This window comes from Myotis lucifugus, unplaced genomic scaffold (assembly GCF_000147115.1).
Source record: "Myotis lucifugus unplaced genomic scaffold, Myoluc2.0 scaffold_153, whole genome shotgun sequence".
Lineage (NCBI taxonomy): Eukaryota > Metazoa > Chordata > Mammalia > Chiroptera > Vespertilionidae > Myotis > Myotis lucifugus.
Genome location: NW_005871201.1, coordinates 910637 through 935840, shown reverse-complemented (window position 1 = coordinate 935840; position 25204 = coordinate 910637). Strand labels below are relative to the sequence as shown.

The 25204-nt window shown below is 39.0% G+C and overlaps 1 protein-coding gene across 3 annotated transcripts; it reads right to left on the bottom strand.

Annotated features, from left to right (window-relative positions):
* Nucleotides 1–1625: 1625 nt before the first annotated feature.
* MRPS30 (mitochondrial ribosomal protein S30) lies at nt 1626–8228 on the bottom strand. Of its 3 annotated transcripts, none has more exons than XM_006095386.3 (5): nt 7579–8218; nt 6093–6238; nt 5279–5384; nt 3751–3927; nt 1626–1993 (listed from the first exon to the last, which is right to left on the bottom strand). In XM_006095386.3, the coding sequence occupies exons 1-5, from the start codon at nt 8198–8200 to the stop codon at nt 1704–1706; spliced, it is 1341 nt and encodes a 446-aa protein (XP_006095448.1). In that variant the 5' UTR covers nt 8201–8218; the 3' UTR covers nt 1626–1703. The 3 variants fall into 3 exon arrangements, with proteins under 3 accessions (XP_006095448.1, XP_023615151.1, XP_023615152.1); XM_023759384.1 differs by lacking the exon at nt 1626–1993 and adding an exon at nt 2002–2723 and having other exon boundaries at nt 7579–8228; XM_023759383.1 differs by lacking the exon at nt 3751–3927 and having other exon boundaries at nt 7579–8228.
* Between the last annotated feature and the right edge of the window lie 16976 nt (nt 8229–25204).

The window sequence follows — 25204 nt, the reverse complement described above, 5'->3', positions numbered from 1 at the left end:
TGGATTAACTGTATTGCTCTGGACCCTTATGGGAGATGTCTTAGAAAGTTTATCATTTTCTGTATGATCCATGTAAATTTAATTGATGAGTTAAATATAATCAGCTTAGGGACAGCAATGACATTTGAAATGAATCCCAAATATTTTAATTATGTAGCATTTTAAAAGCACTTTCATGTGTACTAGCTCATTTAATCCTTACAACTTTATGAGATTATTTTGTTTTATGAAAGCCAAAATCAAGGCTAGTAACTCGAACTGCTCAAAGTTCAATAAGTTAGAAAGTGATCGCCAAGATTATGAGATATCATTTTACTTGGAACTTGGTAAGGTTGCGCTCTATGCATCATTTTTTCCATCAAGGACTAACGGAATGTAACAGGCAGGTTGGAACAGACAGGACAAAGGGTAGAGAACAGTAGTCCAAGCTTTGGAAACAACTTAAGTAAAAGAATGAAGTACATTACAAAGCACCCTGGGTAAATGAAGTAGTGGGTTAAAGATGGAACACAGCATACCTTGCAGAGAAAACTCTCAAATACTGTTCCCTTCAGTTCAGCAATCACTTGTGACAATTGTTCCTAAGCTTCTAACTGAGGCTTCAATCAATGTAACTGTGACCTTTGTCTTGAAAGAAAGAGAGCGAGGGAGGGACTGAGAAAGGGAGAGGAGGAAGGAAAACCAATAATTATTTGTCATGTGACTAGAGTACTAAATGGGGTATTTTATTTTTTTTATATTTTAATATATTTTATTGATTTTTTACAGAGAGGAAGAGAGAGGGATAGAGAGTTAGAAACATCGATGAGAGAGAAACATCAATCAGCTGCCTCTTGCACACCCCCTACTGGGGATGTGCCCGCAACCAAGGTACATGCCCTTGACTGGAATCGAACCTGGGACCCTTGGGTCCACAGGCCGACGGTCTATCCGCTGAGCCAAACCCGTTAGGGCTAAATGGGGTATTTTAAATATTCACAGTAGCAGGTTATATAAAGTGAGAAGTATAAGCATGATTTTTTTTTTTTTTTGCTCACTAAAAATGTTTTGAATTAACCTTAATTCTCAGTGAGATTAACAACTGACAACTGATTTGGGAACATAGCAGACATAGTCCTAATCTTAGAGCAAATAACACTAACTGAAATATGTGAACATTACTGGTAAGTACTAGCACTTAATTGCATATAATTCATCCATTATGCTATTAATCATGTTAATTTTAGAAAGGTCACTCAACTTCCCTGGGACTGAGTTTCCTATATTTGCAAAATAATGTGTATGTTTTAAAGGAGTTTGAATAGGACTCTGAAAATTCTACTAGCATGTTAACAAAAACATTTTAAAAAGGAAAAGTATTAACAAAATATTTATATATTCATAAGCATTTGAATTAGTAACCTTATATTACCTTTATAATCACTTGCAATACCAGGATTGAAGAAAGCTTAATCAATCTCATCACTTAGTCATATATAAAGTTACTTTTACATCAACATACTATATCTAAAATTAAATCTTTCCACCATGTGTTTTGAGCAGAATGAGAGGATTATGTTAATCACAGGTTAACATAAGAAATGCTTGTCTCAAAATCAGTGCATTTAATATGTGGCAGACACAAGTCTTGTCATTAAAATTCTTTTTATTGTTGCTTTAGTAAAATGTAAGGGTTCCCAAAGTCCTGAGTCAAATGTTTCTTCTTATTTTTCCAACAGCGGTGATTTGTCTTCTTTTGGTCTGTTCAATAGAAAGTGAACTATCTGTAGTAGAACATCATCGTTAAAACCTTTCACATCATTATCTTCTATTGTTTCATAAAGAGGCTTACTTTGCGTCCCCCAACATATATTTTTACGACTGTTATTCTGATCAGCTTGTGCAGTCAGTGCCAAAGTATTTAACTGGTAGCAGAAAAAAGAAAAGTATCTTCCATCTGTGATCACGGCCTGAGAGACAAAAGGTCGAGTGACATCTGCTTCGCTCCAGAATCCTAGAGAAGAAAGTTATACTGAAATTTACACTAACATATATTTAGCCCAAACAAAATATATGTATTAGAGGGGTATTGAATATCTGCTAAAACCTAGATATTTTACCTGCCAATTCCCTAAAGATCTCATCAAAAATTATTTCATCACATCTAGTATCCCTAACTCACGATACATCTTTTCAACAATTTCTGTCTTCAACTGCTTTCAACCTTAATTCACTTCTTGTAAGAGCAGCTCTGTATCTATGCAGATCTCCCTGCATCTGGTATTAACTACATCATTGCTCACCATACCAGTAACATCTATCATCCAATAACCATGAAGGCCATTTATTTCACCACATCTCCAAAAAAAAAATACCTTAAAAAAAACCACCTTTCTAAGGACTTCAACCAGGTCCTCATACAAATTCTGTGTCTTCCTTTATGTATCTCAAAATTGGTTTTATGAGTTGCTGTCATTTCACTTAGTGAGTCTTATGTGATAAGGAGCCAGGCTGTCTTAAACTGAACTACTCAATTTTCCAACTGCTTCTTATCCAGGCTGACTGGCTTTAATACTTTAAAACCCTAATGCCAGGACCAGGCACAGCTATTTCCCCACACTTATTTTATACCAGCTGCAATGAGATGGTCAATAACTAATGTTGCTAAAATATGGAATTATACTGCAAAAAGTACTTATCTTTCATGAATAAACAGATCTTCAACATAAATTCCTCTCCCGTTTCTAATATAGAAACACAAGTCAACAATTGTGAATATAAGGTTAAAATATATACAAAAGGAAAAAGGTGGGCTTGGCAATAATGAAATCTGTATTAAAATTCCTCCTGGGTACTAATATAGGATTAAACTCGTTATATATTATATCACTTCAGGTTTTAAAATGAAATCCAAATGCCTCAAACGGGCTCTAGAAGTCCTATGTGAAATGGCCTCTGGCTCCTCCTCTCTTCATCAGCCTTCATGGTCCTCAAACACCTCGAGTCTGTTCCGCCTCCGATATGACTTGCCATTCTGTCTGCCTCAAAGTGTCTTTCCCAGAGCTTACACTTGGGCAGCAGCCCCTCACCATTCAGTTTCTGTTCATTCTTCTCAAGTCCTCCTCTGAATTATTATGTTTACAGAGATTCTGCCCAACATCTCATTTAAACCTGTGCCTCATAAATCGTTCTAGCCCTTATCTATCTAGTAATGTTCTTTGCAGTATTACCACTACCTAAAAACCTTACCTGTTTATTCTCCTTTATTCTCCTCACTGTAAGCTCCAGAAGAGTAAGATTTGCCTGTCATATCCAGTACTTTATCCCCAAGGCCAACAGTGCTTGATACATAAAAAACATTCTCTATTTACTGAATGAACAATCCCCTAATCCACATCCTAGATATGGCCTTCAAATAAACGATAAAGAATAGCTAGGACTTAACCTAACACTTAATCCACCACAGCATTTCCTTCCCTAGCTTCAGAAAGCTGCTGTCATCTACAGAGCTGACTAGTGGGCTCTATAGTCTTTGAAATGCTCGACAACACCATCAGAAAAAATACAGTCACACAAAGTGGTCAACATAACAGATCACGTCACTACCCAAGTGCCATTTGACAACTGCATATGTAAAATATTTAATTAGGGGTTTTAAAACAAATATGCTTTGTGGTAATGCAAGTTTTCGAAATGTTAAGACTCAACCAAGGAAATGAACTACTAAATTTTTTAAACGTGCGGTATCTTCCAACAATGCCATCATTTTACCTTGATACATAGCTTGTGCTCCAGTCCAAGCAAAAAGGCTTGCGATAGCATTAGCTCTATGAACAACTTCTATCTGATCAGCACAGTTTTGCCTCAGGAGCCTTTCCCTATTTAATTTTTCTGGTAACAGGTGAAACTGGGTATGACCATAACAGTACGGATCTGCCGTCTTTGAGCCTGAAGAGCAAAAGAGAAACATGTGACATGAAATGACATGTAGAACACCTGGAGCACATGTGCTCAGTATTTCTCTAAACCCACCCCTCCTCTACCCATCACGTGATCAGTATTCAACACACACACGTGGGAAGGTTAGTTTATGTATTTATTGTAATAAAGTTACATTTCACACGGAAGTAGTCTGCTAGCTGTCACCAAGTCACTCACTATAAATAGGATAAGTAAAAAAATTATATATAAAATGGATTAAAAATTCTTATTATTTCGGTTTTTCAAACACATTAGTCATAACTAAGGAGCTTCATCATTGTTCTTATATTCAGAAAAGGAGATAAATACTTCATGACTTTAAAAACTTACTTTATTTAATTTTATTTTATTATTACGTTCTAAGCCTCACCTGAGGATATTTTTTTTTCCCATTGATTTTTAGAAAGAGGAAAAGGGGAGAGAGAGAAACATCAATGTGAGAGAAAACCATCGATGGGCTGCCTCCCACACCTTCCCTGACCAGAGATCAAACCTGAAATCCCGGTATGTCCCCTGTCTGGGAACGGAACCTGCAACCTTTTCATGTCCCGAATGACACTACAACCAACTGAGCCCCCTGGCCAGGGCAAAAACTTACTTTATTATTTTAATATAAAAATTACATAGCTTGTTCCTAATTTTAAAAATATAATTGGTTCTTATACTACATTTTAAATAAAGAAAACCTTTTTACCCTACCATGCCCTTTACCAATATTTTATAAAATGTTGACATTCTTGACTTTAGTGGTAAAGTCAAAAGTCCCCCTTATTCACTCTCTAAGACTTAGTGACAGAGAAGGGGCTGATATAATAGGTCTGGAGGATCAGTTTAAGCAGCTTTCTTAAAATGTTCCGCAGGAAAAAAACCAGCAAAAAAAAAAAAAAAAACTGCATAAGGGCAGATGTCAGACCTTATTAATTTTTATGTTCCTGGTGGTTTTCACACTGTAAAACAAACAGCAGACTTTTGTAAAAAAGCCATTCACTGCCTCAAGCCCAGTTCTACACTTTTTACTTTTGAAAAAAAAAACAAAACAAAACACAAATTACTTTTCCTATAAATACATCAACAAAACCCTATAATTATCACTATATTTTAAAGTTAAATATTGCTAATTCAGTGGAAACAAGTAAAATTTTAAATGGTGAGCTGAAAGAATATTTTCTTCCCAATTTTCAGGCATATTGCAAGAACCTGAGACTATGAATTACATTGTTGATAGACTATCTAAACCTTGGGTCATCAAGAATTATGCAAATTTGTACAAAACACCTAGGACACATTTATGGCACAATACATCAGAAGAGAAACTTACCAATAAATATGGCATTTTCATATTGTCGTTTGAATAATGGAAGTTTGTCTGGCTTACAATTCATAACAGGAATTTCTATAGGTACAGAATAATCCAGCGGCACAAACTTAAAAGAGAAAAGTCATAAGTGATTCACAGCAACACGAGTATATTTTACTCATATTCATTATAGACTTAAAATCTTAAAATGAGATGATTTGCAAAATGATGGGCCAAATCCAACCAGCCACCTGTTCTTACAAATAAAGTTTTATCGGAACACAGCCATGTACACTCATTTTCATATGGTGCATGGCTATAAGAAGAGATGAACAGTTCTAACTGAGACTTATGGCCCCCAAAGCCTAAAATATTTACTATCTGTATTTTTAAAGGAAATATGTACCAACCTGATATGAACACATAGACAACACTAAAATATGCTTATTTTCTCCAAAAGAACTGTAAGTACATAAAATGATGTTTATAACGGTAATAAATGCCTTGATTTGTGATTAGGTAGTGGAGGTACTGTAAATTATAATCATAAACTATTATCCATTTTTCATATTTTTATATTAAGAAAAAAATAAAGACTTGTATGTTCCTGAACACTGATGCCTTAACCTCACTTAAAATGATTATCTGTCCTTTGGGGAATACATATACTACAGCAGGTTAAAAAGCTGAAAAAGAATTTCAGAGATGCATTTGAGTGAATCTGAAAAGGCGTAGGATCCATCCAAACCTTTTTACCCTACCACGCCCTTTACCTAGCCTGCCTATGACATTTCCACATCCGACAGCAACAGGTACACATGCAGTAAATCCTCACCTCTGGCAGCTGTTTGGACATTCGAATCTGGTTGTGTGGTGTATCATTTATTTGGTATCTCACAGCATCAACGCGACCTTTCCGATGACCATGAACAATGATTTCTTCACCACGACACCAGTAAAAGTGAACCGGGCGTTTACAATCTACCAAAAGATATTCAAAACTTTCTTACCACTTAGATACATTTGGTTATTATTAGAATACTAAACTCAGCAATACAGAACTCAAAAATAAGTGTGCTAATTAAAAACACACACATCAAAATGACTCTATAAGACAGTCTGGATTATGTGGTAATTTAACTTAAATGATCATGACTTAACTATAAGGCTCAACTAAGTGTTGTCTACTTGTGCCATCACTGCACTAAACACTGTAACTGAAGCGTTTCCTCAATTACAAGAACAGGAGTAAACACATCAGAAAGCTTAACAGGAGTCAGAGCTGTCTTGTGAATGGCTAATTCAATCGTCACGGTAACGCTGACAGGTATGCACAGCTGTTATCATCAGTGTTACAGAAAAGGACCCTGAGTCTTGAGGTTAAGTTTTCCTAGGCCATCAGTCAGGAGTCCAAGTCCATGAAGCCCCCAACACCACTCCCTTCCCCGCTGAGAGGGGAGGTAAGGCACTTTACAAGATTCAGGGAGCACACACCTCCAGGGATAGCATCAGCTCAATCAACATTCACTACGATGCCTACTGTGTGGTAGGCACAAAACGAGGGACACGTCAGAAACACTAATTTTTAAAACTGTCTCCCCGTTAACTGCTTCTCATGTCTGCACGGAGAAGCTGCTGACTGTTCACTGGAAACCCAGAAGGGCTGGGTTTGACTCCTGACCACCAAATCAGCCATAGGCTCTTCTGAGTGGACACATTTTACATCCCTGCGCCTGCTTTAGCTCTGATTTATAACACCATGCTACCTACTGTACACAGTCATTGTGAGGATGAATTAGTTGGCACATATCCCATGCAGAACAGGGCCAGGCACACAATTAAGTACTGAGTGAACGTACATGTTAGGCATTTCAACCAATACTGCCTTTCGTCTGTTCAATCCCAGGACAAAGTACTCTGGCCCTAAATCTCATTTTGAAAACGAGAAAGGTGAACGCTAAAAGTGGTGCCTACATTGACATATGATCAGGTAACGTTTTGGTGGGCGAGCGGAAAGGAACCCCTTGGCTGAGCCAGCACAGCTCTCCCACTGGGTGGGCCGGTCACCAGGCGGGACCCTCACCCGGCCCAGCAAGCACGAGTCCCGCGGAACCCGGGCGCCCAGCCCAGGGCTGGACCATCAGGTGGCAGCGCCCAGTCTGCAGGTTCCCAGCGCAGTGACCGCTGCCGCACCGCGCTGTCCCCAGCTGGGAGTCCAAGGACCGGGAAAACGGACAGAGGAATGAAGAGGGGGCACATCGGAGGCGGCGTGGGCCCTGACATCGCCCGCCCCCCGCCCCGCGTGGCAGGCCCGGGCTCACCGAGGGCGGCGGTGGCCAGGGCCGGGTTGTGCTCGCTGAGCAGGCCCATGAGGGCGGCCACCAGCTGGTCCAGGAAGGGCGAGGCGACGGCCTCCACCTGCTGGTAGAGGGGCGCGCGCCCCTGGCGCCGCAGGTAGAAGTGCTCCTGCAGGAGGCAGTCGCACGCGGCTGCGCGCAGGGTCGCCAGGTCCGGGACGGGCGGGGGCGCGGGCTCGGCCGGCGGGGACCCCGACTCGGAGGGCGGGGACCCGGGCTCGGCGGGCGGCGGGAGGCCCGACAGGAACACGGTTTTGGTGAAGCCCTGGTACCAGCGGTCGGCGTTGAGCGCGAAGGTCTGCGGGTAAACCACGTACTTCTTGAACTGCATCTTGGTGAGGATGCGGATCTTCTCGTCCGCCGTCCGGGCCGCGTGCACCGCCGCCTGCCAGCGCTCCACTCGCCGCTGCCGGGCCGCCTTGCTGTCGGCCGTCATGGAGGCCACGATGGGCGGGTAGCGGGCCACAGGGGCCGCCGCGCCCTCTGCGCCGGGGATGTCCGGGGTCCCCACGGCGGCCTGGGCCGCGGAGTGCACTGACCGCCCGGGACCGCGGGGTACCAGCCGCCACCACCTGGCCGCCGCCATCTTTGCCCGGGTTCCGGCCGGAGGTGGGTTTCCGCAACTAAGGACCAATCGGAAAGCAGGATCTGAGTCTGTCGTAGGGGGGCCGGCTCTCATTGGGCTTGAGGAATGTGCGTCACCTGTTTCTTAGCCAATCAGATCACTTCTCCAACTTAGTTTCTAGTGACCTGAAGCCTGGGTAGCTGAGAGGCAGAACCCCTGCGCCTACACATCTTCCGCGGGTCTGGCGCGTGGGAATGGAACCATGAAGCAGGAGATCTGGCCGCCTATGTTACTTCTCCCATCCGGACAAGCTTCTTGCTAGAAATCATAAAGGAACATTCTGCACAGAAGCTTCTAGCACTTGGCTAACTTTACTGGTTTCATTTCTGTAGGGCACATCCTTCTTTTCTGTTTTAGTTCTCGGGCTTGGAACGTACTATTAAACACTAGAGGCCCAGTGGGTGCACCCGTGGGGTCCCTTGAACTGGCCTGTACCCTCTCCCAATCCAGGACCCCTTGGGGGATGCCGGACTGCCGGTTTTGGCCAGATCCCCGGGCCAGGCTTAGGGACCCCACCGGTGCACCTGGGCCTCTAGTATGCATATAAGAACTTTGGTTAATCTCTCCCCACCCTCCCCCTATCCCTCCCCCTTCCCTCTGAGATTCATCAGTCTGTTCCATGTTTCCATACCTGTGTGTTGAGTGTCTGCCCCCTGGTGGTCAGTGCATGTCATAGTTACTGGTCAAACGGCTGAACAGTCACTTAGGCTTTTATATGTAGACTAGAGACCCGATGCTTGAAATTCGTGCAAAGGGCTTGGCCCTCGCAACCCCAGCTTCGTCCAGAAGGTCGTCTGGAAGGACAGCCGAAAGGTTGTTCGGCTGTCCGGTCTAATTAGCATATTGCACTTTTATTATAGGTACTATTCTTGCATGATTTTTGATAATACATGCTTATTTCTTAATGATGCAAGCATCTCTCATGACCACTGCTAAATCTTGGAGAAAATACTTCACATATCTCTATGCTAATTTGTTTTATAGATAATTTGTTTAATAATAGAATTTACAAAGAGAGGACTATGCTTTTACTTGCATTTAACTGAAAAAAGGGAAATGAACTACAAAAGATTTGTGTTCAAATTTTTCTGTGTTAAAATGCACTATTATTTCAACATGAGTTGATCTCTACTTATCTGTGAGCACCTTGAAGTAAGAACTTTCGTTTTTTCAATCCCCAGTAACCAATCAATATTTGTGTACTAATTCTTGAGAGCATATTTATTTGTGAATATTACATTTGTATATATTTTAATAAGAAATTGTTTTTATTAAAATATACACAAAATAAACTGTGTTATTTTCAGTTTAAAAGATTGAATCCAGAAGAAAAACATAGGAAAGGATGTCATTTTGATATAGTAAGCTGTCTGTCCAAAAATCTGCTTCTAACCTCTAGTTGCCAGCACCAACTGTGCTGATCACAACTCAGCACCAGTTTCCTGGACTCAGATAGCCAGGGTTGGCCACCTACAAGGGATGACCACTTTTCTTTGTGCTTCAGTATGACACAAAGCTCCAAAGCCTACATTTATCTCATTCCTTTTCTCAAGGATTAAAATTCTATGAGAAATTCCTTGCATTTCTGTCTCTTTAAATCAGGGGTCCTCAAACTTTTTAAACAGGGGGCCAGTTCACTGTCCCTCAGACCATTGGAGGGCCGGACTATAGTTTAAAAAAAACAACTATGAACAAATTCCTATGCACACTACACATATCTTATTTTGAAGTAAAAAAACAAATGTTTTCGGCGGGCCGCATGTGGTCCACGGGCCGTAGTTTGAGGACCCCTGCTTTAAATTCTGATTGAAATACAAATGTCTCTGGAATGGAAGTACAAACATCTCTAGACCAGAAGTACCTTTACTACCAACTATTGGATTTAGTAATGGCTATTTGTTTTAAAGATAGTAACATAAATAACTTAAAATGATCTTGAATCACAAATAAAAATTATAGAAGCTTCTGCCAGTTTTTGATGTAGTGCCAAGCCCTTCTCTATAAATATGAATTTATAGATGCTTTTATTTTTGTGTAAACAACATCCATACTATATCATTTATGATTTCCATTGTGGTTGGAACATATATTTACAAAGCGACCTGAATATAGAATCTTTCCCGGTTTTTATATTTCCCTTTCCTCCTTCCCTCATGTTTTACCAGTCTCAGATGCAACTAATTCAACAGCACTGTTTTGGGACAACTCACACAGGTTGTTGTTTTTTTTAATCTTAATTTTCACCATTTTAAAAGTTAACTTTCTCTCTTTTCATACTCATCCTTTATCATTTTAAGCAATTTTATTTAAATTACATAGCTACAATAGTAAATAAAATTGGTATGAACAGGTCTGGGAACAAATTGATAAGCACATCTGGTCGTTGGAAGCAGAGGTGTTTTGAGTTTGTTCTACACAATGCTGTACATCTTGCAGAATAATAGTCTGAGTTAGTCTTCAGTTAAGTGGAGGAAACTTTTGAAAGATTATGTTTTAAATACTTATCTATTAACAGTAGAGATAAGACTTGCAAGATTTCAGGAAGTATGTCTTGTTAGTTTGGGGAAAGAGTGATCAATACTGTGAAGTGTAGTGGTTAAGAACATGAACTCTGGAGTCAGGTTATCTTGGTTATATTCCCAGAACCACCACTTTACTACATTCTGTGACTCATGAAGTTCCTTAGACTCTCCTCCTTACCTCACCCTCCTTATCTGTAATATGGAAATTATTATTACCTGTTCTCACAGGGTCACTATAAGATAAAAATTGAATAAAATGTACTTTAAGCATATGGTTTTGTTAATATATTTATAAGAAGAGGATGTACATTATTACCCCTAGAAACTAATTAGTTTTCAGGATATAGCAATTTCATTTTTAAAATACCCACAATTGAAAGAGTATGTAAAGTTTGTTTGATTTCAGCACCCATTTAATACTTGGCTTCTATCTTGAAGAGTTATTAATGAGTGAATGATGAAGAATTCATCAACTACCAGAATGTCACTCTTTATTGTTTGAACTACTCCATTCCTTTATGTTCTCATGAAAGATTTATTGAATGTTTACTGTATGTTAAATTTCAGGCTTAGAAATAAATACAACTTGTGCCTATCTTTGAGGAGTTCAAAACACTGTGAAACAGGTTCATAAAGAAATCATTGGAATGCAACATAGAGGTGTTACCTTAGGAATACATACAAATACTGTGTAAAATAGTGTTTTTAGTTATACTTGAGATTAGCATTCCTATAGCTTTCATCTATTCAATTTTGATTCCTTGGAAGAACATGGATTGATTATGACAAATACTCTTGGATCCCAATGATCATCCCATTCTTCCCTTTCTACCTAACTGCAAGACCCTTAATTGTGTTTAGGGATTTACCCTTTAATACAATCTGTAAATATGACACTTCTCCCAGTTCATGGGGGTGGGTCATGATTAGCCTGAGCCAATTGTAGCACTTCCAGCCACTTCTCAATGATGATTCAGAAATGGTCCTATAACCCAGTACTGGTCAATGAAGTCTAAAAGAGAATTTTCCTTAGGGCTTCAGGAAAAGTTTTTTTTTTTCTTGTTTGTTAGTTTTTAATAAAAGGAGACACCATCTTCCCCAGAAGTTATAGTTATTGTCTCCATATGATGCTTGAAATTGCTTTAGCCACTTGCAACCATGAGTTGACCCATCACAGACATGCTAAGGATGACAGAATGGAAAGATGGCCTTAGCTCCTTGATGATAATATTATGTTGTTGAATTAACATGTAATAAAGGGTTAATTGACCAGGCTTGGAGTGTTCAAACCATGATTATTCAAAAAAATAAAAATAAAGGCTGGCCCTGGGTGTACCAGGGACATAACTTCTAAGCCCTCGGAATATCCTTGAGGAATGTGTTTTTTGTGTAACTGGGGGCTTGGGTCATGTAACATCAGCTTGACCTCTGGAGAGGCTAGACTGGAGACTGAGTAACTAAGGTCAGTCAAGCAGGCACTCTGTGTCCGAGTGACTGACCTCCAATAACAACCCCAGACATCAAGGCTCAGGGAAGCTTCATCACATATCATTGCTGGGAGAACTAAGCATCATCTGAACGACTTCATTGGGAGAGGAAACCTAGAAGCCTGTACCTGTTTTCTCCTGGACTCTACTGATACTAATCTCGATCCTTTTACTATAAAAACAAACACACCCATAACCACAAACATAACAGCTTTTTTTTTTTTTTTTCAGTTTTGTGAGTCCTGGCAAATCATCAAACCTAATAAAGTTGGTCTTGGAAATGCCCAAGACTACAACCCTGGAAACATTGACCTCCACCTTATTTATCTGAATTAAGGATGGGCCAGGGAAACTTGGCAGACATTTCAAACTGTCAATTCATAGTAATTTTCTATCAAGCTAACTCTTATGTCTTTTCACATGAACCATGACTAAGCTACAGCCCCTACTCTCTGTTTACTACCATTGAAACACAAAGTCAACCCTTAACATTTACCCCATTTAATGTCATCTTATTCTAGTGAAACAATGCTATCCTTTCATGATCTTTTTTAGGTCCTGATCCTGTGTCCAGAATTTTTGCTACTATTCCTTCCTCACTATTTGCCAAAGTATATGAAATGTCAACATTCTTGCCCTAACCGGTTTGGCTCAGTGGATAGAGTGTCGGCCTGCGGACTGAAAGGTCCCAGGTTCGATTCCGGTCAAGGGCATGTACCTTGGTTGCGGGCACATCCCCAGTAGGGAGGTGTGCAGGAGGCAACTGATCGATGTTTCTCTCTCATGGATGTTTTTAACTCTCTATTCTTCTCCCTTCCTCTCTGTAAAAAAATCAATAAAATATATTAAAAAAAATTCTTGATCATATTTATGCATCTCCCATAATGTTTGTTCCATGACAGCAGGAATCTTATCTGTCTTATTCAAAGCTACCCCCCCCCCAAGCACTAGAATAGACAATTGGATAAAAGAATTGTGATTATATATATATATATATATATATATATATATATATATATATATGAATGAATATTACTCAGCCATAACAAAGACTTAAATCTTACCATTTGTGACAACATGAATGGACCTAGAGTGTATTATGCTTAGTGAAGTTAAGTCAGTCAAAGAAAGACAAATACCATATGATTTCACTTATATGTGGAATCTAAAGAACAAAATAGAAAAGCAAGCAAAACAGAAACAGACTTATAGATACAGAGGTTGCCAGATGGGAGGAGTGTTGGGAGGAGACTAGGTGAAAAAGGTGAAGAGATTAAGAAGAATAAATAGGTAGTTATAAAATAATCGCAAGGATGTAAAATATCAAAGTTAAATAAAGGCAGAATCAGCAGAAGCACAGATCTACTCACAATCTACGCGTAGTTCAGAAGTGCGTCACACCACCCAGCCCTAGGCTATGCAGCGGGTCCCTCCTTAAATATGACTGGTGAGTTCCTCCCCACCTTATACTCTCTCTGTGCATCATTTCTGGTCCTTTCTCCCCAGTAAGGACTTCTTAGAGGGATATTAATGAATTCAAATATACCTTTTGGATATAGGACCAGATTTCGATATAGTTTAGTGTCCTGCCAAAATGATTACACTCCAAACATGGGGCTATATATTTTCTTATTTTTCTGTCATCAAAATATGAACATGTATGTGATATGAATTATTTGAAATTCAAGCATATATTTCAAATGCTCTTTCAACTTATACAGCACTATGTTCCTTAACTTATGCACATGGCAGTAATCTATTCTATTTAGAACATATGGCTGCATTTGATATTTTAAATGTCTTTTGCAAGTGAAGTCATCATCCCAGGTTTATGGAAACTTGTCTGCAATATGACATAGGAGAAAAACAACAATTTTCCTCTCAATATTCATTAGATTTCCTTTAATTCACATCAATATAAGTTGGCCTCAAAGTTATTTTTTTTCCCAAAATAACTCAAGTAGTTAAAATAGCCTCAAATTACTTATAAATAGGCATCAAAATATGATATTCACCAAGAGAATAAATTGTTACCACCTTTCTGGAGTACTTTGGTGATATAGTTCAGCCTTCTAAAATGCCCATTACACCTATCCCTGAGGAAATAACTCATGTTCAGTCAAAGAACGTGATTCAATGTAATTTTAGAAAATAAAAAATATGTAAACAACTTGTAATACTGACAATGGGTCAATTGCTACCACTCTCACAGGAAAATAGTTTAGTTTCACCCAGGTCAAGGTGAAAGGCTCACCTTCCATGACACCATCACCCAGCAGATGTAAGTCCTGACCTCCAATCAGCCATGCTTCAAGGTCCCAGGACTGCTGACTGCGGGGGTGGGGGGTGGGGGGGGCAGGGAAGTCCTCCTTCTAGGACTGCTTGTCTGGGAATTCTTCCACAGAGCTTCCTGGCCCTCTCCCAAAACAAGAACAGACTAACAGAAACAGATAGCAAAGAGTTGGTTACCAGAAGGGAGGGGGTGGAAGGATGGTTGGAAGAGGTGAAGGAGAGTATAATAATATAGTGATGGGTTTGCATGGTGACAGATGATTATGAGAATAAGTGGGGTGATCACATCATAAGGCATAGAAATGTCAAATCACTATATCATACAGCTGAAACTAATATAACCAATATAAGATTGTATGCCAACTATAAAGACAAACATTTTTTTATTAAAATTTAAAAAATAGTTTAAAATATTTAAAAGTTTTAAAAGTTAGTGTACCCTCTGTCTCTTCTTTCTCCCATGCATTTGAGTCACCATTTTGCCATGTCTCATGTCTTCCTTTTCCTCTGGGCTCAAATTTATAAAGTCATCTTGTGGGAGAGAAAAGAGCCCTGAAAATATTTTTAGGGTTCTATGAGTCACTGTTTACTCTTCAGTGTATGAGGTAGAGAAAATGGCATTGGGTAAAAGTGAGGGGGGCGGGGGGAGACATCGAGAATAACTGGCTTAAGGCCTGGTGGTAACAGAAAATATGTAATAGTTAACAGCAAACATTTGTAATAGCAAAAATCATACACAAATATCTCACAGTAGAGGATTGGTTAAATAAATTATAGTACATTTAAATTAAAAACAAATTTAAAACGTTATATTAAAAATGAGTATAAAACTATTAAAACAAAATTTATAAAACACTAAAATGTTTTTGAAATAAACATAAATTTAAAAACCCAGATTAAAAATAATCTGCATAAACTGTATGTTTGATTAGAAAAAAACAGGAAGAGTATAATAAAATGTTATCAAAAGTTGAAAGCCAGTGATGGAATTATTGACATTTTCCCTCCCTATAATTTCTAACTTATCTTTACCATATACAGATTGTTTCTTTCTTTTACATGTAAGGCAGGACAAAACTTAAAAGTATGAGGTTAGGAAGGAAAGTAACATATCACCAGAATCTGAATAGATACATTTTATGTTATTTCATCAAATGGTCAATTACTTGCTGAATATATCTGATTGTATAGTAGAATTCTACCTCAAAATGACTTTTGCTTTAGATTATGTGGATATCCTATGCCAAAGTCTAATAGTCTGCTCATGCAAGTTCAAATTTAGAGAGGAGGCCTAGCTGGTTTGGCTCAGTGGACAGAGCAGCAGCCTGTGGACTGAAGGGTCCCAGATTCGGTTCCAGTCAAGGGCACATGCCTAAGTTGTGGGCTCAATCCCCAGTGTGGAGCATGCAAGAGGAAGCTGATAAATGATTCTCTCTCATCAATGATGTTTCTATCTCTCTCTCCCCCTCCCTTCCTCTCTGAAATCAATAAAAGTATATTTTTTAAAAAATTGGAGAGGATAAAAGTAGAAAATTCAAGTGCTCAGAAATGGAAGAAACTATCAGATACCTGAAGAAATGTAAAGATCAACAGAAACTATACTGAAGGAAGCCATGTGGAATCAGACTAGTGAGCTAGGAAAAAGCTCACTATTAATTTATGTGCAGGTTCAATGGCCTACAATTTGAACTGATAAAACAAACAAACAATCAAACACATAAACAAAAATGGTTACAGAGGCTTCCCTGGGAAGACTGGTGATGGGAAAAGGACCAGGCTAAAAGGCATCACATTCAGGCCAGTCTGCTCTACGTTGATGGGAAACTAAACAGAATGTTAGACCTGTGCCCAGGATGTGTCATTCTGCACTAGAGAGAAAGTGATGTCTTGGACATAAAAGCTTCTTTCTCTATAGCTGTACCTCCATGATCCCTGAGCCCAGCAACTAGAACTGGCCTGTTTCATTGGTCATCAGATTACACAGTCTGATGTGGGCAGAAGATTTTGGACCTGAGTTTACCCTTTATATTGTAATTACTGTGTCTCTCTGTAGAGCCTTGTATGCTGTGTCAATGTTGCATTATCAAGAGAACATTATGAGGGTCCAAACCAGGTTGGCTGAAGTGGTGAGGAGAGAGTCTACAGGAGAGACAATTTAAATGTATAATCAACTGAACTTGCATGTTAGGAATAAAGGAAAGTGTGAAATATTACAGAAAAACTCTGAGAGTAACAATATGGATGGCAGAATCATTTCCCAAAGGTATGTTTTGGTGGGGGAAGATGATGGATCTGGTTTTGGATATCCTGTTACCAACCTTAAATACATGCCAATGGAACTCAGGACCAGAGTACAGGCTGGCAATAATAGATGTGGGACTCAACAAACATGTGGCAGGTTGAAGCTATGGGCATAAGTGAGTTTGCCTTGAGACATTGAGAATGTGGGGAAAGGAGTTTGGTGACCTTGATGAACACCAGTGTTCTAGGCTTTGGCAGATTAGAGGAACTTTGCCAAAGTAAAGGAGAAACATCTTCAGAAGCAGGGAGAAGGCAAGAGGAGAGTCATTTTATAGAAATCATACTAGAGAATCACAAGTAGTGTTGAACCCGAAGAGAACTTAAATAAGAAACAGACAATTTCTATTGATTTTAGAAAGAAGCTATTGGTGACATTAGTGAGAATGTAATTGTTGGATAAACTGAGGACTAGTTTGCTCTGGTTGTACAGGTGATGAAGTGGAGCCCATGGGTCTTTCAAAAATTGTAATTTAATATTGAATACACGTGAGATGATTTTGATAATTATGTTCTAAAATTTAAAGAATAAAACAAAGTAAACAGCCATGTACCCATCACTCAGCTCAAGAAGTAGAACATTACCAATAGCTTTGAAGAATTGCTGGTCTTATCCTTCCTCCTCACCAGAGGTAGTCTCTATCCTGAAATTTTTAATTTTTTTCTTTGTACAGTTTTACCATCAGTGGATATTCTTTAAATATGTATTCTCTGAATGGCAGCCCTGGACTTGTGCAGTGAACAAACTGTGTGACCATTCAAGGCTGCCCTGACTATATGTATATTTTTCAAATATGTTTTTATTGATTTTTAAAAATATATTTTATTGATTTTTTTACAGAGAGGAAGGGAGAGGGATAGAGAGTTAGAAACATTGATGAGAGAGAAACATTGATCAGCTGCCCCCTGCACACCCCCTACTGGGGATGTGCCCACAACCAAGGTACATGCCCTTGACTAGAATTGAACCTGGGACCTTTCAGTCCGCAGGCCGACGCTCTATCCACTGAGCCAAACCGGTCAGGGCTCCTGACTATATTTTGCTTAGTGTTCCATGTTTTTTAACTTTTTACAAGTTCAAAATGAATCATGTTGTGCATTTTCCTTTGTTTTGGGCTTAGTCATTCAACTTTAAGTTGCTGAGATTTCTCTACATTGAATTTTATGGTTGTAGTTTGTTCACTTTAGTTACATACTATTGCTTTTTATGGATAGACTTCAATAGGATAATCCTCCTGCCGTTTAACATTACATTGTTTCTCATTTCTGGCTATTTCAAATAATCCTCCTCGAGTTACCTTTTCTATGATATATGCTAGAAGTGGAATGGCTGGGTTACCTTTAACTTTAGTAGGGTGCCAAATATTTTTTTCAAAGAAATTGTTTCTACTTACTAGGAATTTATCAACAGCAACCCTTGATATTGTCAGACTTAAATTTTGCTAATTTGGAGTGTATAGAATACTTTTTTGTGGTTTAAATTTGCATTCCCTGACTACTAATGTAAATTTCAGCATGTTTGAATATGTTTATTGGTCATTTGTATTTCCTCTGCTATGAAATACCTATTTAGGAGTTGTTTGTGTGGGTTTTTTTAATGATTCACAAGAACATTTTCCAATTTGTGGCTTGACTTTTCATTTTATTGTATCATTCAATAAACATAATTTTTAATAAATTTAATGTGGTCATATTTATGCTTTATTCATTTTTAAAATCTGGTTGAATAGGTACTGCTCAACCCTGTTGATATATCAAATATTATATTCTAAATTTTGTATTATTTGTGATTTTACATTTTTTTAAGTACATCTGGGATAGATTCCTGTGTCTGGTGTGAGATTAGGGTCCATTTTATGTTTTTCTCTGTGACTAATAAGCCATTTTCTTCTCTACTACAGCAGCTGAGACCAGTGGTGGTAGCATTCCTATCATACCTGAACTTCTGGATTTCCTGAAAGCAACCTTCCCCCTCTATTTCCTTCATTAAAACTCCTTTGGCTCTAAATTTCTAGGCTGAACTGTCACTGTTACAATATTGTTGAGGGAATAGCCAACTTCAAAATTTGAATTTTCTGGCAGCAATCCAGGCGATTCTAACTTTTTTCAGCAATGGAATAAGACGACAATTGGAGATTGCACAGAGGGTATGTAAAAAGTCAAGAGGAGATGAAGCATTGAGGTTTATAGATTCAATGATTAGAACAATGCTCCCTGGGGTCCAGTTTGGATAGGAGAAAAGTTTATTCACATACCCCCACGTTGGCATACACATGTATGGACACACAGTGGCAACCCTCAGAACTCTCCTGTCTAGTTTGTGTACATTATTAAGCAAGTATTAATATATTCAAATTGACTTTTGTACAATGAATTTGAACTTTATTCTATTAAAAAAGAGAATAAACTTCCATCTGTAGTTCAAAAAGTAGATGTCAAAGATCCATAGAATCTATAGCACTTAGAAATCTATGAGACTCTGTCTATTCAAGGACCTAAATGATTTGCATATTGAGGTCATCAGAAAAAATCATGTCCACAGCGAGGTTGTTTGGAAACTGCCTTTGCAGTAGGATTTGTTTGATATTGTTCTCATGGTTGTTCTGGGGTGATGGGTTTTTGGGGAAAAGAACACAGAAGTCAAATGCCTTTCTCATTACACCCTGTCAAGCACACATGCCATCAACACAACTTATGTTTTTGTGATTTTAAGCAACTAATTTAACATCAATGAAAGTAGATTTGTGTAGTTGATAAGCACCACAAAAATATTTGGAAGTGTAAAGAGAATTTGGATATTTCTGCCATAAAACAGAAGGATTTATTTTTGTACTTTGCATATATACACACACGAATGCTTTTCTAAAAGTAAAAACTGACCACAAGATGTCACTGTTAACTTATGTATGGGCAGGAAGGTTCCCTCCGAAAGCAGGTTTTTCTGGGCATATGTGGTTAGAAACCATTATTTAAAAACTTTGGCAACAATGAACCCCCCAAACATTTCATTTTTACAAAGAACTAGACTGTTTAGTGTTTAGGTTGTTAAAATATTTTCTTTGAGTTTTACAAAATAATTTCCCTTGAATTCACACCCAAGCATATACTATATTTGGATATTTAATTTAAAATGATATCATTTGCTAATGAAATTGAATGTGTAATTAACTAGAAAAAAAATCCACAGAAATTGCTCTGAGTTTATATAATTCTCTTAACCGGAAACAATAGCTTAATTTGAACTAATGAACATTTCTGCCAGAAAATATTTAATAGAAGGTGAAAAACAGAGCATCCTACGAGATACATGACTATAACGGGTCTTATTTCCAACAAGAGGTTAGAAAGGGAGGTATTAAATTTGTACCTCTTAAATTTGGTCTTACTAAATAATTTTAAAAATTACTTTCCAGGTAAATTAGAAAGAAACCTATTTTTAACCCCCTTCTGTCCAGCATATCTATATTTAAACCTTCCTGGGTATAACAGCTTGGATTTCCAGAGTGGGTCCCATAGCTCTGACCCTGTTACAGTTTTGTCATTTTACTCACTCTGCTTTTTCTAGTTTTTCTCTTCCCCTCATTTTTCTTCTCCTGCCCCTGACAGTACATTTCATGTTTCCCCCATTCTTTGTGAATGTAGGGAAACCTCTTCTATTGTTTTGTAGTAATAATGACTAGAAAGTTCTTCCTGGTTGAATTGGGGCACCTTTCCCCCATTGGTTCTGATTCTGTCCTTGGGAGCCACACAGAGCTCAGTCCTTTCCTGATTCTCCATAACAGCCTTTCCAATATTGGTGACAATTGTTATTTAACTCCCTAAGCTTCTCTTTCATTCTCCTAAACTAGCCCAGGTTTTCTGGTTATTTTAATGTTAGTGCTACGATTAAATAGCCATCATCTTGATGGTCTTCTTTGATGCAATAGACTTGTAATACTCCTTTTCAAATGTGATGCCCAGAACTGAAATTCAATCCATGGGACCATGTATTGGAGGGGCCAAAAATACATTGGAGCCATTGCTTTCCAAAATTATTTTGGTGGCCTAATGCCATTCATTATTCGCTTTACTAATTACTCAACCTTTTGTAAATCTTCTGTCCATGATAATACGGCTACCAAGGTTCCTGCTGGTCTGATGAGTGAGTGTGTGTGTGTGTGTGTGTGTGTGTGTGTATCTGATCCCCACCTGCCTCTCTAGCCTTACCCTGATTCTGACATCTAGGCTACAGATGATTAAACAGAAAAAGAGGTTCATCTATTCAACTTCGTTTCTTCTTTTAATAACACAGACTAAGATGTGTATGTTGGAATATAACTTTATGAATATATACTACTTATTCAATGAGTTCTTGTTTCATTCATGAGGAATCTGTCCATAGAATTATCAATAGCACAGAAACAGGGATAGTTGTATTTGGTGGATTTCGTGAAAGCATCCAAAGTAGGCCAGCTATCACCGGACTTGAAATCCCAAATGTCTGAATTATCTAAATTTAAAACCTACAACCTAAATTAACCTGTGAATTAACAAACTCGTTTGGGATATATCAGCTAGACACAGAAAACAACAGAATAGCAGTGTAACACAGTTGCTTAGAATAAGAAAGGGACAGGCTGGTTCAAATCTTGTGTCTTCTACTTACTAGCTATGTTACTCTGGGCATCTTACATACTTGATTTGATACCTACTCTCAATGTTAGTGTAAAGGCTAACTGAGATGAGGTACATAGTCTCTTGTCATAGCTCCTGGTCCAGAGGGCACACTCTGTAAAATATAGCCATTATGATTAATAACAGTTCTCAAATACGTTTGTACTTTCAGTGTATACAGAATTGACATGTATTTAAAGAAACATGTTGATGGATTGACAGTGATACCAGAGTACCTGGCCCTTTCTGTGATCCACACACCATCAGTGCTTATGGAACAGAATTATCCTTAACAGGATTGATGTCTAGCAGAGACTTGATCAGGAGTCTAACCAATGAATCAACCTCCTTTCTTTAGTGCAGCAATGGTCATATGTAGCTTTGTTTCCTTGGACCACCAAATTGAAATCTGCATAGGATTATGAAGGAGAGGGTAGCTAAATCTCTTTTGTTTCTCCCCTGACTACCTTTTTAAACTCATTTCTGGATTTTCTTTTCAACATGGGCTCTCCAAAACCTGAGGCAAAACTCCATATGATAGACCACACTTACTCCCTCGGAATTTTAGAAAATGATTATACTGAAATCAGGGTCTCCGCATTTGTTGTTCTAAATGAGGAAAGTTTGGGAGATTTCCAAAGGCTTTCACCATTACCTCATTCCCATCTCATGGGTGCTTTTAAGTAGCAGTTGGGCAGGAAGTCAGATGACGACTTTCTCATTACTGTGTAATAAATGAAAGATTCACTGACTCGCCTCCCATGCTCAGGATCCACTGCTATCCATCTTTCCACAAAAAGTCATCATCCGGGCCAGGTCTTATAATATTTTGCTGCAACACAATTTGCCTGAGGCACGGTGACAATCTTCTCTTCATTGAGAATCTAATGATTTGTTCCCATTGAGCTCTGTCAAAATGATGATTCTAAAATACATTGTAATTACAACATAGATAAACTATGATGAACGGTGTCTATTACTGGTTATCGAGAAAGCAGACTGAGCCATATTCACTCACAGGCTCTATGACATTCCCACCTTTGAATTGGGGCAATTTTAGAAAATGTGTGGATTCTTCCAGCAATTGGCTGAATTAGTTCAATCTCCACAAGTATATTGTCAGGGATTCTCAAACTTGGACTCACAGTCTTCTTCTCCTCTGGTTGGTGAGAATAATTTCACCTTTGAAAGGAAGCTATACATTATCTTGAGAAGCAATACTTCCAGTGCCTTTGTGAGTAACAGGCTCCATCTTATTACATTTTCCGTAATTTAATTTCAGTGGTATCGATTTTATCTGCAAAACACATTATTCTTTATTTTTCTGATCCTTGAGGCTGAGCAGAAATGACTGTAAACCCCCACGCCCTGGCCTCTGGCCTCAGAGGACAGTCGAGGTCAGCGATGATGGGTGTTCCAGGACATGGTCAGGAGGGAGAATCAAAGGTCCCCCAAATGCTTCCCCTTGACTTGTCTTTGCGTATCTTGGAGATGTGGGGGGACCTGTCAGCCAGCGTGGCTGCTGGCTCCCAGTCTCCGTATGGTCTCCCTGGAGCTCAGCACCATCTGGGCGTTGGGACAGGATCTCTGTGGGGGCTGGTGGAAGCGCACCACTCAACAGTGTGCTCATCGACCGTAAACGTGCCAGGAAAGCATCCCAGAGCGCGGGGCCTATTGACTACATGCCCCCAGACTCCCCATCAGGTCTCCTTGACATAAATGAAATAATATGAGTTCTAAAACATGATGCCTTTGCAATCCAATAAATCACTAAACAATTTATATTATGATGTTAACTCAGTTTCCAAACTTGGGTAATGAATACCAGGAGTGGTGTGCTGACTTAGAATTGAGAGGCAGATCATGTTTGCACGGTATAAGATAGCTAAACAAAAGAACCACAAACTTTGACACGTGAATATGAAATGGGTATTTGCCTCACAACCTAATTATGAATGACAAATCTGTGGGAGGATGAAGGGTTATGATGATTAATTTCCCCTCGTGCACATGCCTCTGTAATGTTAAAAAATGACATGATTTTCCAAAGGAAAGTATATTTTTCTTCCTGCTGAGCAGATAGCTCAGGCTTTGCTCATTTATGCACCATGGGTCCCTGTGGGAAATCAGACTTGGGGAGTCTGCTCCAGCCTTTCCCTAACTCTGCTATTCATGCTTTTGAATCAGGGTATTTCCTTGAAATTGAAATTGGAGCTGGGAATCCAATCATCAGCCAATGTTTTGAGTTTAGATGACCCACTGGATTTCTAAAGGCTAATAGTTCTAATTTGTACCTCCAGATGATTTCCATGGATCATCGTGAAGAACTGTGTGGCAAAACTGTCACCTAAAGCCGCCTACCACCGGCATGGACGAGCAGCCCCTTTAGTAGGGTGGGATGGATTGGCTGTGGACTTGCTATTTCTATATCAAAACGGAAGCGGGGCGCTCCTACAATGGCAGCTTGCAGCGCGCCCCTGACCTTGCCTGTGTTAGCACCCCCAGCGATCACACAGCCGAGGACTTCAGTCCCTGCTCGTTCCCGGGAATCTGCCACATGTTCACCTTTCACCAGCACTTAATTCTCTATCAAAATATTTTTCCAAGATGAGAAAAGAACCAACTTCCAGGCAAGAAGGAAAAGAGAATGAGTGATTCTAGTTAATGACTTCCAGATAAGAATTTGCTTATTTTCCTAACGGCCTACTGTGTTCTGCTCTGGCCTCGCCTAACAAGCAGAGGAGATAGCTTTCATGGGAACACCGCCTCAGGACCTCGCACATCAGCACTTCTGTCTGCATAAAATGTTTTTAGAAAGAAATAAACTAATGGGAGGTGCAAACCAGTAAAATCTACACATAATTTAACTGTCTTTAAGCAAAATATTTCCACAACCTGTGAAATCAATACAAGTAAAATCTGTAAAGACTAAATGCGTAATTTTTTTTGTTTGGTCTACCATGAAAACAATATTTCCTTTTTTTTAATGCATTGGGGTGACATTGGTCAACATGAACATCTAGGTTTTCAGGTGTGGGTTTCTATGCTACAAGATGAAAACCATATTTCTGCCTTAAGAGATAGTGTGGAGAAAGATGTGAGTGTAGTGAAAATGTATTTCTTGATTGGAAGGCAACATTTGGGATTTCTAGCCTCGGCCAACCTCATTCAGACATCCCTTCGCTGTTTCTCTGCCATAATTACCAGAGGCACATCTCTCAGAGCAGCCACTAATATGAAACCGCTGCTAAAGGAAATGTAAACACTGAACCAACAGTAATGATGGTCTTTAGTTCACCACAGTGGTCTGACCACATCAAACCTGAATGAGTTGGTGGTTTCCAGAATATTGTCAAATAACAGAAAACAACCTGTTGCTGGAAATAGCGTGGGGTGGTGGGGAAGAGACCCCCAAATTGTTTTATCCTCATCATAGTAAATGAACTAAGTAGTAATGATAATAAAAACAATAGCAGACCAGGGATATCATTGAAGGAAAATATTTTAGTGTGTTTTATTATAATTCACAGTTAGTGAGAGGAAAAGGCAGAAGATCGGGAGGGACTATGGCACCATATTCACAACTGCTCTGGCGTGGGGTGCCTCACCTGCCCCCAGGAAAACATTTCCTTTTCACCCTGTTTTTATCAATCTGTAAACAATGCGGGGAGTGTGGGGGGAGAAGTCCTACTTTAAAGAGATATTGTGTTTAA

What these genes read in the sequence shown, in the direction of transcription:
- MRPS30 (XM_006095386.3), bottom strand. Translation starts at nt 8,200, where the DNA reads ATGGCGGCGGCCAGGTGGTGGCGGCTGGTACCCCGCGGTCCCGGGCGG. An exon ending in TGTCCAAACAGCTGCCAGAG is followed by an intron (nt 5,385 to 6,092) that starts GTGAGGATTTAC and finishes TTCTCTTTTAAG; the next exon opens with TTTGTGCCGCTGGATTATTC. An exon ending in AGCACAAGCTATGTATCAAG is followed by an intron (nt 1,994 to 3,750) that starts GTAAAATGATGG and finishes TTTCTTCTCTAG; the next exon opens with GATTCTGGAGCGAAGCAGAT.